This window comes from Arvicanthis niloticus, chromosome 2 (assembly GCF_011762505.2).
Source record: "Arvicanthis niloticus isolate mArvNil1 chromosome 2, mArvNil1.pat.X, whole genome shotgun sequence".
Lineage (NCBI taxonomy): Eukaryota > Metazoa > Chordata > Mammalia > Rodentia > Muridae > Arvicanthis > Arvicanthis niloticus.
The window spans coordinates 92,105,059-92,118,397 of NC_047659.1; the positions used below are offsets into that span (position 1 = coordinate 92,105,059).

General features: G+C 36.0%; 1 protein-coding gene across 1 annotated transcript in view; it reads right to left on the reverse strand.

Moving 5' to 3' along the window:
• Positions 1 to 13,339, reverse strand: part of Ubr1 (ubiquitin protein ligase E3 component n-recognin 1) — a 112,304-nt gene that overhangs the window by 36,590 nt on the left and 62,375 nt on the right. The window contains exons 27-32 of the mRNA XM_034494620.2: positions 12,480 to 12,589; positions 10,771 to 10,857; positions 8,373 to 8,554; positions 5,790 to 5,995; positions 4,031 to 4,124; positions 2,886 to 3,035 (exon numbers count right to left, since the gene is read on the reverse strand). Coding sequence (XP_034350511.1) covers positions 2,886 to 3,035; positions 4,031 to 4,124; positions 5,790 to 5,995; positions 8,373 to 8,554; positions 10,771 to 10,857; positions 12,480 to 12,589 — 829 coding nt within the window. The remainder of the gene's footprint in view (positions 1 to 2,885; positions 3,036 to 4,030; positions 4,125 to 5,789; positions 5,996 to 8,372; positions 8,555 to 10,770; positions 10,858 to 12,479; positions 12,590 to 13,339) is intronic.

The following is a 13,339-nucleotide window of genomic DNA, read 5'->3' on the forward strand; positions in this document are numbered from 1 at the left end:
TAGTGTCAGGCACTGGTGAGCCTCTAGTATTTCCTTGGTATTTCTCATAGCTCAGTAGCTCATACTAGGTTACTCTAAGTCTCTCCTACATGGAGTGTACACTCCATAGAATAAGAATTAATTGGAAGGGCAGTCTTACTTTTTTTTTTTTTTTTTTAAGATTTATTGCAGCCAGGCAGTGGGTGGCACGGGCCTTTAATCCCAGCACTTGGGAGGCAGAAGCAGAAGGATCTCTATGAGTTCAAGGCCAGCCTGGTCTACAAACTGAGTTCCAGGACAGCCAGGGCTACACAGAAAAAAAGCCCGTCTTGAAAAACAAAACAATTGAACAAAAAAAGATGTATGTATGTATGTATGTATGTATGTATGTATGTATGTATGTAGTATGTATGTAGTATGTATGTATGTATATATGTATGTATGTGGGTGCTTTGTCTTCATGTACATCTGCACACTAGAAGAGGATCCTCTGGAACTATAGTAGCTGGTTGTGAGCTGCCATATGGATGCTGGGAACTGAACTCAGGACCCAGCCAGTGCTCTTAACCACTGAGCTATCTCTCTAACCTCTGAAAGGGCAGTCCTGAAGTAAAATATAAAATGAACTGTGCGAATATGAATATCTAGCATCAATTTGACCCAGGAAATATGTTTGATTCTAAAGTGAAAGTATATTTTGATATAGAAAAAAAAAACCCTAACATGTTTTAGAAAAAGAGCTTTCGTGTATATGAGGCACATATATGTATAACTGCAGGTGTGTGCAGTGCATGTGCAGACATCAGAAGACAAAACCTTCAATATTGGTTCTTTCCTAATAACTTGTTTGAGATGATTTCTTTGTTGTCTACTGGTACACCAGACTAGTTGGCCCCAAAACTTCCAGACTTTCTCCTATTTCAGCCTCCCATCTCCACATAGGAGGACGGGGGTGACAGACAAGTGCTATAAAGACTGGCTTTTACATGAGTTCTGGACATCTAAACTCAGGCCCTTCTACTTACACAGTAAGCATTTTAACCAGCTGAAGCACCTCTCTGGACCAGTTTTACAGTTTTGATAATTTTTTAAAGATTTGCTTCTTTTATTTTATGTACATTGGTGTTTTGACTGCATGTATGTCTTTGTGAGGGTGTCAGATCCCCTGAAACTGGAGATATAGATAGTTGTGAGCTGCCATGTGGGTGCTGGGAATTGAACCTGGGTCCTCTGGAAGAGCAGCTGGTGCTCTTAACTACTGAGCTGCATCTCATCCCCCAGTTTTGATAAATTTCTTATGTAATGTTTTACATCAAAATGTGAGTTTCGGGAGTAGAGCATTGGCTCTGCAGTTAAGAGCACACACCGCTCTTAACTGAGGTCCTTGAGAAGGACCTCAGTGTGTTCTTGGTACCTAGAGTTCACAACTCCCTACAACACCAGCTCCAGGGACTGTGATGCCCTTTTCTGGGCGTGAAAGGCATTCACATGTGCCCACTCCCCCAACACACATACATAATTGAAAATAAAAACAAATCTTAGTAAAGACAGTTGATGAAATAAGTTGCTACTTATTTAGAAAGCAATTAGATTTTTAAATATCTTTATTTTGGGGAATCACTTTGTAAAAAAAAAAAAAAAAAGCTTACGTGAGCTAACAAGAAATTATAAGAAGCTGGACATGGCAGAATATGCCTGAAATTTCAGCCATCAGAAAGAGAATCACAAGCTAAGCCTTGTCTCAAACAACCAAAACCAACCAAATAAACAAATACTTCTCCCCACCCTCAGAAGTTAGATATGAGATCTGGGTTCAAATACTGAATCTCTCTTGGAACAACCAAAAACCACTCACTGTGGTTATACAACTCTCTATGTTTAAATGGAAATAGTAGTACCAACTTCAGTAGACAACTGTGAGAATTAAATAAGACATAGCAATGCATGGTACACTGTCTAAAGCTTATCAATTATTCAACTAATCAAGGGCCAATCTTCTTGACACATCCTTATTTGTATATGGTGGCATTACCTGTCCAAATATGACGAATGAGAGAAGTTCCAATGACACGGATCAGTGAAATAAAGTGACTGCTTCTTGACTCCATGTGCCCAACACCTGGCTTTCACACACTTTTGTTGGGGGGGCATAGTGAGCACATGCTGCTGTTCTGTGGAGCTGTGCCTCACACATCTAGGGACATGCCCTACCACCAAGTGATAACACCTCCAGCCAAAGGTAGTTCTTCAAATTACAAAAACTGTTTCCATTGCTGGAATTATCATTACAAATTGCTGATTTAAAAAAAATTAAGAATAACTTTTGTTTATTTTGATACAGGGTCTCAACAGCCTTTGTTAACCTGTAACTTTCTATATAAACTAGGCTGGCCTCAAACTCAGAGATATTCCTGCCTGAGTTTCCTAAGTACAGGGTGTGAACCACCACATCTGGCTAAGATGACAATTTTGTTATCATCAAGTAGAACAGTAAGAATGTGGAAACAGAAAATGAAGTGTTCTACTTATTAAAGCCAGTGAATGTCTATTAAACTGCAACAACAGACTGTCAGAACATAAAATATTTAAAAATTTAAATGCTCACAAATTATTCAAAGATATGATAAATGTAATTATTTATTTTTAACAGTAACCTTTTGTACAGATCTCCAATTGAATCTGCAGTTTTGGGGCTCTGCTGTTTTAATGATGGGTGGAAAAGCATAACACACTGCTTTAAGTAAATGAAAATCCTACTTCTCTTCAACACCAAAAACTGGGTTTTCATCTCATTTGAAAGCACGATGCAGGATTCAGCATGAGAATGGTACTGGTCTCTAATCTCTGTAAGGAGGGAGAAGGCAAGTGAAAGTTTTGAGAACAGCCTGGACAAAGGTTAAACGTACCTGTTGATCTTCTGTGGCTGCAGAGGAATGATGGGGATGACAGTGTTGCAGAGAGACTTGCAGAGGGGGCACAGGTACTCGCCGCTCTCCAAGTCAAACAGGTCAACGTGAATGCGCTGCTGAGAGCTCAGCTGTACAGCTTCAAAATACCTGCAAAGTTCAAAGATGCGGCCCCCTTAGAACAACTCACGTGGCTTTGATCTATTCTCAGTAAAAAGTTCTACAATTTTGGGCTTAATATCTTTAGAACTTATCACAAAAATATGTGTTATAATTATAGCTGCCCACTTGGGGTGTAAACAAACTGGGAAGTACATTAGGGCAGATACAAATCTGAATGACTTTGCTGAATCCTCTAACTTGTCCCCTGCCTCAGCAGCCAAGTGGATATACCTAGAAAATGCTCAATGATCATACACACCACTGAGGGTTTTCAATGGACAATTATGTTTTTAATCTGATAGCAAACGAGTAAGCTATACAAAAAATTTATCAGAAATTACATGCTTAAATTTTTCATCTTTTCTCAAGATAAAACAGAGTATGTCATATTACAAAGATATTTAATATTTTTGGTTTCTTTTTCTTCTTTCAATCCAGGACTTCTCTGTGTTCCCTGGCTGTCCTGAGTCTGGCTCTGTAGACAGGCCTTGGAACTCACAGGTCCACTGCTTCTGCCTCCCTAGTGCAGGATTAAAGGCATGCACCACCACAAATGGCAACGAAGATACTTTTTACTACATAGTTTATGGTTTTTATTTTTATCTTTTAAATGAAGATTACTGCTTCTCTCGCATGCCTAGGACAAGCAGTGTTAATACTATTTAGTTTTCCAGAAGCAAGTGGATTTTCAGTTGGGACTAAGCTATGGCAGTGCACTGTGCATGCTAAGTACATGCTACATTATCATGCTACACACTAACCCTAAAAATATCTAGCAGGAAACTTGATACATCAATTTCAAAGGCTTATAATAAATAGAAATATAATTAGTAACATGAAAACAGAATTAGTTATTAAAATTGCCTTAATTATTCCACAAAAAAAAACCCAGAAAGAAGACATGAGAAAACATGCCTTTTGTGGTGTGTAGTAAACGCCAATGTTCCTAGTCTCTTTCAAGAACATTCAGAGGGACAACTTACTTCTGCCAGCACACTGCATGCATGACATGACCACAGCTTCCTGTGTAAGTTCCATGGGCCAAGTCTGGGTCCATGAAAAGAGGGTCCAGTGTTTCTGTTTCAGAAAGACACAAATAAGAGGTATGTACTTATGTTTTCTAAAGTGTTCGGGGATAGGAGTGGAGAAAGAGTTTTCAGGTTTAAAATGCTAAAATTTTATTTCTTGGGACTGTCTAAGTATAACAATATGGTGGCAGGATATATATCCTTAATAATAAGAAAGAAGAAAGGAAAGAACAAGAACATCAGGTTAGATCCTGAAATTTCTATGGATTAACAACTCTATATTCATTTATACTGTAATTCTGAACATTAGGTTCAAGCTGCATTATACTGGCTGTTAAAATGCTTTTCCATTTTTCAAGAACAAATTTGCCTTTGTAAATTTAAAGAATAATCTGAATACATGACAATTTATAAAGAAGATTTATTTTTATGTGTTTGTCTGCCTCTATATCTGTGTGTGCTGGTGCCCAAGGAGGCCAGAAGAGGGCACTGGATCACTGTATGGTGGTTGTGAGCCACCATATAGAAGCTAGGTCCTTTGCAAGAGCACCAAGTGCTCTTAACTTCTGAGCCATCCCTCTAGCCACCATAAATGACAATTTTAAGGGAAGGGTGGGGTTGAAAACAAACCACAGAGCATGAACTTTAAATTATGATATTATTGCATTACTCATGCCTGAGGTCAGGTACCACCTGCGTGCTCAGTGCCCTTATTCTTACGATGACATCTAATGCACAAGGTTCTTTGAGCATTGAGTATGCAAATATACACAGCACTGAATCAGTGACTGGGACATGTTAAATATTAATAAATGTGAGTTTACTATCATCATCATTACTTCCATGGAATATAAAGCAGCTAACTTTGGATAAGTATAATGTGTTATGTAATTAATGTTTGATGAAGTAAATGTTTAATATAAATCTAATCATAAGGCAAATGGATAAGTTCACAATGTGAGACAATGAATAAAATTATTAGTCTGAATTCATCAAACTGGTTATTATTTTGAAAAAAAGGGGCAAGAGATTACTCTACATTAAAACTACTAAAATAAACTTTTATTTTGCTTTATTTGTGAGACATTGTCTCACTGTGTAGCTTAGGCTGGTCTTGAACTCACTATGTAGGCCAGGCTAACCTTCATCTCATGGCAATCTTCCTAACTCAGCTCTCCATGTGCTGGAATTACAGGCATGAGCCACTGTGCCCAGTTAAAAGAAACTTTACCAAAGCAATACGTGAGATATATCTAGATCTTTATTTTAAAAATATGCCTTCTGACTGAATATATTTTGAGAACAGCTATAGAAATAAAGATTGTGTATATATGATATTCTTGAATTATTAACTTCCTTAAATATGATAATAGTATGATAAGTATATAATAGACTGCCCTCAGTTTTGGGAAATGCGTTCAGAAATACCTAGGGATGAAGTGTTATGAGGCTTGCAATCTACTTTCAAATGGTTTGCAAGATAAAGCCAAAATGAGATGGGTTGAGCAACATGACCGAGGACTAACAAAAATCTAAACAATGACAAAAACAATCAAGTAGCTGATGTGACATGTAAGAACCTAATCTATTTCACATACAGATGTATTATTTAACCAAACAGGACTTATATACAACCTCAGTGCTAAATTTCTTTCAGAGCTTATTTTTATTCTAATTACATAGGCAGAAGAAGAAATGGCTGAGTAATACATACCCCCCAAGGGGTCCATAGGCTTCCCCCTGTGCTGGGTTAAGGCAGTAGATTTCTGCACACAGGCCGACAATACCATGGCGTTGTTTTCTAGTTTCACCTCTTGTTCTTCTTGGCAGAGGATGCATGTCAGCACCTCTTTTTCTATAACAGCAGGGCCCCGTTTAGGACCCAGAGCAATTCTAGAGGACTCACTTACTGCTGAGGTGCTATCAAAAGAAACAACAGAAATGAGAACATAGGTTTTGGTCACTGTCTTTACATTTTGATAGATTTTAAGTAAGTAAATATAAATAAAAATTATATTTAGCACTATTACCTTTAAAATCTACCCTGAACTTTTTGGCTTTAAGCAGTTAATTTTATAACTAGAAAATTCAGTTTGTTCTAAGTGCATAAAGATATATTATGATTTATGTTGTGATTCTACTCAACTTACTGTATCAACAAAAGTAGGGCCATTTCTCTTTTTTGAATGATAAATATGCAGTTCACATATCAAAGAAATTTTGTAAAATATAGAGAAGTATTAAGAAAATAAAAAGCACTGGGCGGTGGTGGCGCACGCCTTTAATCCCAGCACTTGGGAGGCAGAGGCAGGCGGATTTCTGAGTTCGAGGCCAGCCTGGTCTACAGAGTGAGTTCCAGGACAGCCAGGGCTATACAGAGAAACCCTGTCTCAAAAAACAAAAAAACAAAGAAAATAAAAAGCATTATATTCTGCACTTATAATCTACAATATACCAGATAATGAAATACAAATAAAAGCAAGTATTTATAATGGATTGATTGTGATGCTAGGCACAGATTCACACATTTTGGGTTTTTTTTCTCACTTAATCTTTATAATAAACATGAGGTAGATATAATTACCTCCATTTTTCCAGAGGGAGAAACTGAGACCTAGAGATACTAAGAGATAGATCTAGGAATTCATCATTTATACATAGTAGGACCAAGATTTAACTAACCCTGGCCTCAGAAGTCATGTGCTGCACCATTCTGCAAAACTATACAAAAAGTTCCCTGAAGTATGGTTCAATGAAATATAAATAACTCAAATGTTCATCAGTGTTAACATGATACAGAACATTATACAGTTTTCAAAGGGTACTGCTCAGCTGTGACATCGGAGATACAATAAGTATATATCACTTATGCAAACAAAAGGCTGAATAACAATACCACATAATTTTGTGATTACATATGTTTGCATGTAGTAGTATAATAAAAATTGTGATATATATATATATATATATATATATATATATATAAAAACTTTTAATTTTTTTAGACAAAGTCTCACTTATGTGTAGCTTAGGCTAGTCTCCAATTCACTGTAGCTCAGAGTAGCCTCGAACTTTCAACCTTTTTTTAACCTCTTGAATTCAGAGCTATACACATAAAACTTACAACCACAGAAGGCAGAAAAGGATATAGGACTTGGTGAAGTATCCAAAGGAACTTCAGCTTTATCTCTACCATTTGATTTTCAAAATGAAAATACAGTAATACAACTGTAGTTAAAATAGTGAATAGAAAGAGCATTAAGATAAGAAAATTAAAATTTAAGATACTAAGAAATCTGCCTTTATTACTATATGTTATACACACACACATATATATCTCCAAAAAATAATAACAGACATTTGTCAAAAGATAAAATGTAAAAGTCCTTGCACTAATGAGCAACAGAAGATGTTTACATTTTAGTTTATGGTGCTAGGAACTGAACCTAGTACCTCATGTATGCAAGCAAGCACTCATCCACTGACCTTCACTCCTAGCCTATACATTTTGACCTCATGAGAATGAAGCATGTTCATACACTACTAGAAGTAGAAAATGACAGAGTCACCCAGAAATGCAATGAGGACTATCTGCTAAACTTTTAACTTAGCCAGGAGTAGTGGTGCACAGTCTTGATCCCAGTACTTGGGAGGCAGAAGCAGCCTGATCTCTGTGAGTCAGTCTGGTCTACACAGTGAGTTCCAGGACAACAAAGGCTACATAGTGAGATGAAATGTACGAGACTGGAGAGATGGTTCAGGGGTTAAACCACTGACTGCTCTTCTAGAGGACCTAGGTTTGAGTCCATCTGCAACTCCAGTTCCAGGAGAACTGGTGCCCTCTCTTGCTTTGGTAAACATCAAGTACGTATGTGGTACATAAACATATATGCACGTAAAACACACATACATATAAAATAAAAAGAAATAAATGTCAAAGAATTTTTTTAAGTATAAAAGAAAAGAAAAACACTGGTGTGGTGAGTTATCCCTGTCATTTCAGCACTTGGGAGGCTGAAGCAGAATTGTTACAAGTTCAAGACCATCATGGACTAGATAGGATGACCCTGTCTCACGCAAGCAAACAAAAGAAAAACTAGTATAAATCACCTTTATTAGGTGATCGATTTATTTCCAGTTTGTAATAATGGTAGTCCATTTTTCCTAGAAACAAAATACTAACACAGAAAATGATGGGTTAGTTTCTATTTTTGCTGTTCCCATCTTAATAATGATTTCAGAAGAATGCTTGGTTATTTTCCTTAAAAAAATCTGAACTCTTAATCTTCTATTTTACCTGTCTTCCTCCATAATGGAGTCTTCCTTCCCTGCCACTTCTGACGTATTGTCATACATGAGTTTGTGAGTTTCAATGAAGTTTTTCTGTAAGGCAGACATTTGGGCCATGATCTTCTGGCGATGGAGCCTAGCAGCTTCAGCTTTTCTCTTCCGCTCTGCCTTTTCTTTATCATGAGTAATCTGAATGTTAAGTAACACCGAAATTAGACAGGATCTCCTGTTAAAAATTCATGTCCAGATTAAATATCCTCTATTTGATGCAGCAGTTACCATATCTGATAAGGTAGACTTCAAACAAGCAGCAATTAGAGAGATAAAGAGGGCTGCTACATATTAATAAAAGAACAATCCAGCAAATAGATATAAAAAGCTGGGTGTGGTGGCACATGCCTTTAATCCCAGCACTGGGAAGCAGGGGGCAAGCAGGTCTCTGAGTTCCAGGCCAGTTTGGTCTACAGAGTGAGTTCCAGGGTAGCTAACACTACAGAGTTTTGACACCTGCCTCCACAAAATATATAACATTTATTAATGCTTGTACACTAAATATTAGAGCCCCAAATTTCATAAAACAAACATAGAAGGCATAAAATATATAGGTCCTGATGCAGTAACAGTGGAGGACTTCAATACTTTAAATAGGTCTAAATAGACTAAAAGTAACTAAAGAAACCTCAGAGCTGCAATATACCATTAGCCAAATGGATACAAAATATTCCACCTGACAGATAGGGATTATGCATTCTGAGAAGTGAGAAGTGACTCACTGAGAAGTGACATATGCAACTGTCTCCAAAATTGATCAGATCATAGGCTACAGATTAATACTTAACATATATTAAAAAAAATTAATTCTTTGCTTGCTTAGCTTTTTTTTTTTTTTTTTTTTTTTTTTTTTTGAGACAGTTTCACTGTATAGGCCTGGTTGTCCTGGAATTCACTATGTAGACTAGGCTGGCCTTACACTCACAGAGATCCACCTGCCTCTGCCTAGACTGCTGGGATAAAAGGCATCTGCTACTATCACCCAGTAGTATCAATTCTTTATATCAGACCACAATGGAATAGAGGCAGAAGGCAACAAGGAGAACCACAAAAACTAGAAAAATATTTGGAAACTGAACAATACATTTTTGAATTAACAGTGACCAGAGAAGAAATTTTAAAATTCCTATCGTTAAATAAAAATGAGACCTCCCAAAACCTTTGGGGAACAGTCAAGACAGTCCTAAAAGTAAAGTTTATAGCTATAAATTCTCATATTGAAAAAAATAGAAAAAAAACTCTTTGAGAGATCTTAAATAAACAACCTAATTATGCAGCTCATGGCTCTAGAAAGCCAACACCAAGCCAATCCCAAACCCAAGAGACAGGAAGACATTATAAAGATTAGGGAAGAAATTAAGGAAATAAAGACTAAATGAACAATGCATAAAATTAACTAAACAAAGACTTGGTTCTTCCAAAACCACTGACAAATCCTTAGCCTTAGAAATCCTTAACAAAGAAAAAAAAATGTGAGGACAAAATTAGAATAAAAGAGTGTTATATAACTGATTCCAGTGAAATCCAGAACATGAGAAGCCAGAAAACTCAGAAGAAATGGCTCAATTTCTATGTGCATATGACCTACCAAAATTAAAACCAGAAGATAAAACATAAAAGAGATTTATTAAAAGTACTAAAGATTTAGCCCAGGCCTTTCATATGTGAGGCAAATGTTCTATCATACACTAACTTAAGTACAATGCATTTTCTTTTAGAAAAAAGTTAATAATCTCAAGTAAGAGTATTCTAATAATTAAGATGGATGTGATGGTGCACCCTTTAATTGTAGCATTGGGAGGCAGAGACAAATGGATCTCTGTTAGTTAAGGACAGCTTGGTCTACATAGCAAGTTCCAGAACAGTCAGAGTTACAGAGAGACCCTATGTCAAAGAACAAACAAACAAACAAACAAACGGAATATTCTAATAATTAAATATTGGCTAATTAATTTAATATTAGCGAAACATGATTCAAACGTTATGGAAAATCATGACATCTAATTATATAATTCACTGAATCTAAGAGGTACCATTATTTTATACTTCCTAATAGATGAATACTATTGACTAAATTATGAAATTCCATTGACTGAGACAAGTCCTAATTTTAGAGATGAAAGTATTTTAAAATTAATAAGGTATTTCTAATAGAGTTCACTGGGCATCAAGTTCCTCTAATTTTGTAAAATACATACATTATATTGAGTTTATGTTAAGTGCAGTACAGACCCATAGGTAGGAGGAATAAGATGAACAAAAATCCCGTATTTTGCCAGAGTTCCTCCTAAAGAAGAAAAGTGACTCCATGTTCACTGCCAGAAATAAATGTAACATTGTTACAGTGCTGTTACCTCCTCACTTTTAATGGACTCCAATCCTGAAGTGCTTGCCACAACTAAACAAGATTTTTCTCTTAATCGCTTCACTGTGTCAAACATCTGTGAAAAAAGATAAAATATTAAGTTTGGTTAGACTGACTGGGAAGACAAATTTTTTAAAATCGCTAATCTGATTCAGCCATCTTATCTCGAAATGCTTTTGAGGTAAGCTACTTAGATGTATTAGAAAAACAAAATTTAAAAGGTGACCCTGTCTGTGACAAACAGTGTTGTTGGCCAAGGAGCCATCAGCTAAGTTTAATTAAGTGTGCTGCTCCGGGAACAACTGTTTGTCTGGGGTTGGGGGTGCAGCACAGATTATTTTTAAATGTTAATGGGAACTCTAACTCCCAAATGATTTTCTGACTCAGTCTTCTAAATAACTGGGACTGTAAAGCATACCACTAAAGCCAGTTTAAAGTATGTTTTTATTCATGTCTTCAGAATGACAATACACCATTTTATTTTGACCTATGAAGGGAACAGTCTGGCCCTGGCTATCTCTGATGTCTCACTTCCCCTTATGTTCCAGTGATGCTGGTTTTGCTCTTGCACTGCAGTGCCCTCTCCTTGGAATACTCTTTTCTAGAGTGTTAGAGTACTGGCTCCAGCTCTCACTTCACCTTCTGACAAAGCCATTCTCTTATTGTCCAAGGGAACCTTCTCGCATGCTATTGGATTATCCAGATGAATATTTTAAAATTATTTGTACTTCAAACTATGGCGCATGCTCCATGAAAGCAAACATTTTGTGCTACTTAGGATCTTGAATTCATCATGGCACATTGCAATTGCTCAGTAAATGTAACTGATAATGGCATAAATGAATATCTTATTATTAAAATAAATGCCTCAGAAGCAGAAAAAAATTGAATTACTACTATTAAAAATCAGAGTTGTAATAATTGATAGTAAATGACTGTACAAATGAAGAGAGAGCAGTAGCTGAATTCAAGCAGCAAATAGGAAATTTTTATATACAGTATGGAATTACACAATTATGTATAATTAAATAATGACAATAAATGACTGTCAATTCTTTGATTTTTTATTTTTGAAATTCTACTTACATTATTTTTCATTTCCCACCTCCAAACCTTCCTATATACTCATCCCTTGATCTTTTTCAAACTCAAGGCCTCATTTTGTTACATGCATATATGTGTGTGTGCATATATATGTGTATATACACACACACACACACATATATATATATATACATTATACATATTCCTAAATCTAACCTGCTCAGTTGGCATATTACTTTCATGTACTTTTTTATGTGCTTACTGTATCATACTATAAAATTTTTAAAAATTAATTTATGATTCTGGGGACTGACTCAAGGACTCATACATGGTAAACACACATCCTACCACTGATTTCTATTTTCAGCCCCTACACTATTCTTTTCACTATAATTTGAGTGCATGTTCTTTCTACTTAAAAAAGTAAAACAGTATGTAAAGTTATACCAGTAACAATCTCATACACCTTGTATTTATTTACTGAGTTTATTGACAGCATTGAGGTCACATCAAGTAACAAACTATTTAGGTTTGTTTTAAGTATATTCTGTGGTATTTAAGTAAGGCTGAATCACTTAATGATACATTTATCAAATATGTTCTTGATGTTAAGCGACACATAACTCATTAGACCAGCTTACTCTTGTGATATACCTGGAGTATCCATGTTATCATGTCCTTCTGGCCTTCTAATTGGGGGATTCCTTTGAGTTTTTCCAAAAGCATTTGTATATTCTGAGCATTCATGGCTGAACTTCCCAATCCTTTTTTAAAATACAAAATTATATTAAAAGAAGATTATCTTCATAATTATATACAAGTTTAATTCTCAGCGCCTATCATTCACATGATGATTGAGGCTTGCCAGTCAGTCCCTTCTCTACCCTGATTTTTCAAAGAAAGAATCTGAGATTACATGAAATACTGAGTTACGATTTTGTGAATGACTAAGTGCTAAATTAAAAGATAGGATGAGAGAAACTCCCATTATTTTAAGTCTCTCTGAATCACCCACCTGCACTGCTAAGCAAGAGCTACTCCTAATAAACTACTCTTGCCTTTCCTCTCTTTGCTCACTGTCTACAAGAAGTACATTATGAGAACTACTTGAGAGACACTTAAGTGAGGGAGGTCATGGCCACAGACAGAGAAGGCTTCAGTAATCTACAAAGTTAGTGTAAAGAGAAAATGTGATATTTTGCTTACAACTATTGGTTTTACAATTAATGTTCCAGGAATTTGCTTTGAACAAGACTATCTTAGATCATCATGAAGTAAAAAAAATAGCTAGGGAACTGAAAAAAAAAAATGAGTGTACTGGAAAATATTAGTTAAAAACTAAAAATGCTAGGCAAATAAATCAGTTAAGGGTTGTAATGTTTGAATAGGTATGGCCCCCACAGACTCATGTATGTGAATGTATGACTTGCAGGAAGTGGCTCTATTAGGAAGAAGGCTTTGCTGGAGTAGATGTGGCCATGTTGGAGGAAGTGTGTCACTGTGGAGATGGGTTT